The sequence below is a fragment of the Vigna radiata genome, unplaced genomic scaffold (genome assembly GCF_000741045.1).
Source record: "Vigna radiata var. radiata cultivar VC1973A unplaced genomic scaffold, Vradiata_ver6 scaffold_914, whole genome shotgun sequence".
NCBI classification, from domain to species: Eukaryota; Viridiplantae; Streptophyta; class Magnoliopsida; order Fabales; family Fabaceae; genus Vigna; species Vigna radiata.
The window spans coordinates 1-2,537 of NW_014543230.1; the positions used below are offsets into that span (position 1 = coordinate 1).

The window sequence follows — 2,537 nt, forward strand, 5'->3', positions numbered from 1 at the left end:
AATTAGGTTCTTGAAATTGCGAATTTGAAGTGGAGATTCTATGATTTGTTTGGGGAAACTAGGCTCTTCAATTTTTGAATGCTCGAATGCTCTTGATTAGATAAGCTTCCCTATCGGGAAAAAAATAAAGGAAATTAAAGTTAATTTATAGGCCACATGTACATTGAAAAAAATAAAATACTGGGAATACAAGCTATTTTTTTTTTTCAAGAATTTTCTGTCTTAATTTTTCCAAAAAGTTGATTTTCACTTACTGGTTAATGGCTATATATTGTCACTACGAACACAGTCAACCAATTAGAAATGACCTTTGGTATGATTTTTAGTTTGCTATAATAAAAATCGATAAACTTATGGTATGTGGTTGTTTGTAGTTAAATTAGATGACAGTATCAATGCATAATCTTTTTCTTTATTTTTTCTTTAAATTTTGTATAATCTGATTTTAGTTCATTGTAACTGGTCCTGATTTTATAGAAAATACATCATCTAACTTTAACAAAAGCAGAGGTGTATGGGTTGAATTTTTATTTTCACTTGCTAGAGAAGCTGAGTCGTTTTGCCTCCGTATTTTTTCTTCTATAAACACTTCTGAAGAAGCTTATCTAAACAGAACTTTGGTGTTATTCTTGCTTAGTGAATTGGAGAATTTAATGTGGCTATTGTCATACCTTGCTATTTAGTCCTATGGAACTCTATTTTGGTTGTTACGGCTGCAGGTATAAGATGCCAGTTGCTCTTGTTGGGTTGATATTGTGTTTGGCGTTGTGGGATTTCTTCAAGTTTTGTAGCCAAAGATGGGGATTGGAGCATTATCCCTTAACTCGCCAGTGTTTGATTCGTGCTGCCCAATGTGGTGAGCAATCATTTCCTACTGGAGAGATTTTTTTTTTCTTGTGTTTTAGTACCTCGAGTATCTACTGGTTTTTTATTAGGACAATGCTTAGATGCACTTTCTGAAACGTTTGCAGTCTTGATTTGAAGTCTTTAAATATTTCTAGAGTTGTTTCTCAATCATATTTGACGTTTTATCTATATAGTCGAGATAATAAAGTCTTTTTTTTTTTGTCTGTGGGGACAAAACTTATATGTTGTTTCTTGAGGGAGAAGGGAATCAAACAGGCCCTTTTTTCTTCTTTGTTTTCATCACTTAGAGTATCAACTGGTTTTTTATCGGAACAANCGCAATTCTTTGATTTTTTGGGTGTTATTTTTTATTTGAATCACTGCATAATGGAGGTTTACATTAAAGAGGAANATAGGTTATTGAGGTGAAATTTGAGTTTCACTGAAAAACTGCATCAGAAACTCTTAAAACTTGTCGAAATTTTATCTTTTTCTTTTATTATTGAATTTACATAAAACAAAATTGTTGTTTTTTCCTATGATTTTGTAATGACCTTTTGGGTATTGACAATATTCAATTGGCATGTGCTGTCTAGACTTAGCTTAAGCTGTTGTTTTACCCAATGCATAATCNATAATCCTCACCAATAAAAATGAAGAAATTCACTCATCTCGCCATGCATGAATAGAAAATTTTGAAGATGTTATGTGTTTNGCTGCGCAGTAGAAATGTCTTCTACGAAGCTCATGCGGCCGGAACATCTTGTTCTTTACAGAAAATTGCTTTTGATGCTGGAAATATATCTCTCAATTTGATGTGCACAAGGTTAACTGGAACTCTTGTTTCTCAATCACAATTTTTGCAGCAACCGCAGTTATTCTGATCTTTTCTAATGTTCAAATGGCTCTCTTTTGTGCCATATGCGTCAGCTATGCAGGTTAGTCTTTCTACTTATTTACTCTTATTCCTAACTTCTTCCCTTCCAGTTACACAACGGATTATTCAGTTATAAAAAAATCTATGTAGGCGTGATACTTCATGCTGCATTTCGCAAGTTGACCCCTGTGAAGCAACCTTCAGTNGTAAGAAGTAGGTAGTTGTTTAATCAAACAAACTATGATGCANTTANTTTTATCTAGCACGTATTACTTCAGTGATTCAAGGGCCTTTGGCATAGAAGATTATTGGTGTTACACTGTAGATTTNAAGGGACAGGACTGGTACAGAAGATCAGGCACTGTAAAGAGGTTGGATTATTCTTTGTTTNGGATTAGCATTAATCAATGTTTGGAATAAATGTTGAGCTATTAGATATATCAATTATTGAGATTATTAATTTATTCAAAACACTTTAGTTGATACAACTGGAATTTAGCTTTGGATGATTCGTAATGGGTTAAGCACACTCATGTACCGCTCATTGCGAGGTTTGTCTTCTGGTATGGCTATTGTTTTCCATTGTCATCAACGAGAAGGATCCCAATCCACATTTTGTTATTTGTTCACTTCTTTAATTGATGGCTAAGGAANCCCTGAAAACAGATAGGAAAAAGAATCAAATATTTGATTTCTCTCATTCTTTCAAAAGGTTATGTNTAGTCATTACAAGAAACATGTAAATCACAATTCATTACAATCAGAGGGTCTCCCTGATTTGGTAGGCAAGAAAATCTACCAAANAAAAAAANNA

General features: G+C 33.3%; 1 protein-coding gene across 2 annotated transcripts; it reads left to right on the forward strand.

The window, feature by feature from the left end:
* Positions 1-8: 8 nt before the first annotated feature.
* LOC106753235 (PRA1 family protein H-like) lies at positions 9-2,161 on the forward strand. Of its 2 annotated transcripts, none has more exons than XM_022777437.1 (3): positions 9-856; positions 1,713-1,784; positions 1,987-2,161. In XM_022777437.1, the coding sequence occupies exons 1-3, from the start codon at positions 688-690 to the stop codon at positions 2,022-2,024; spliced, it is 279 nt and encodes a 92-aa protein (XP_022633158.1). In that variant the 5' UTR covers positions 9-687; the 3' UTR covers positions 2,025-2,161. The 2 variants fall into 2 exon arrangements, with proteins under 2 accessions (XP_022633158.1, XP_014490513.1); XM_014635027.2 differs by having other exon boundaries at positions 10-856; positions 1,874-2,161.
* The last annotated feature ends 376 nt before the right edge of the window (positions 2,162-2,537 follow it).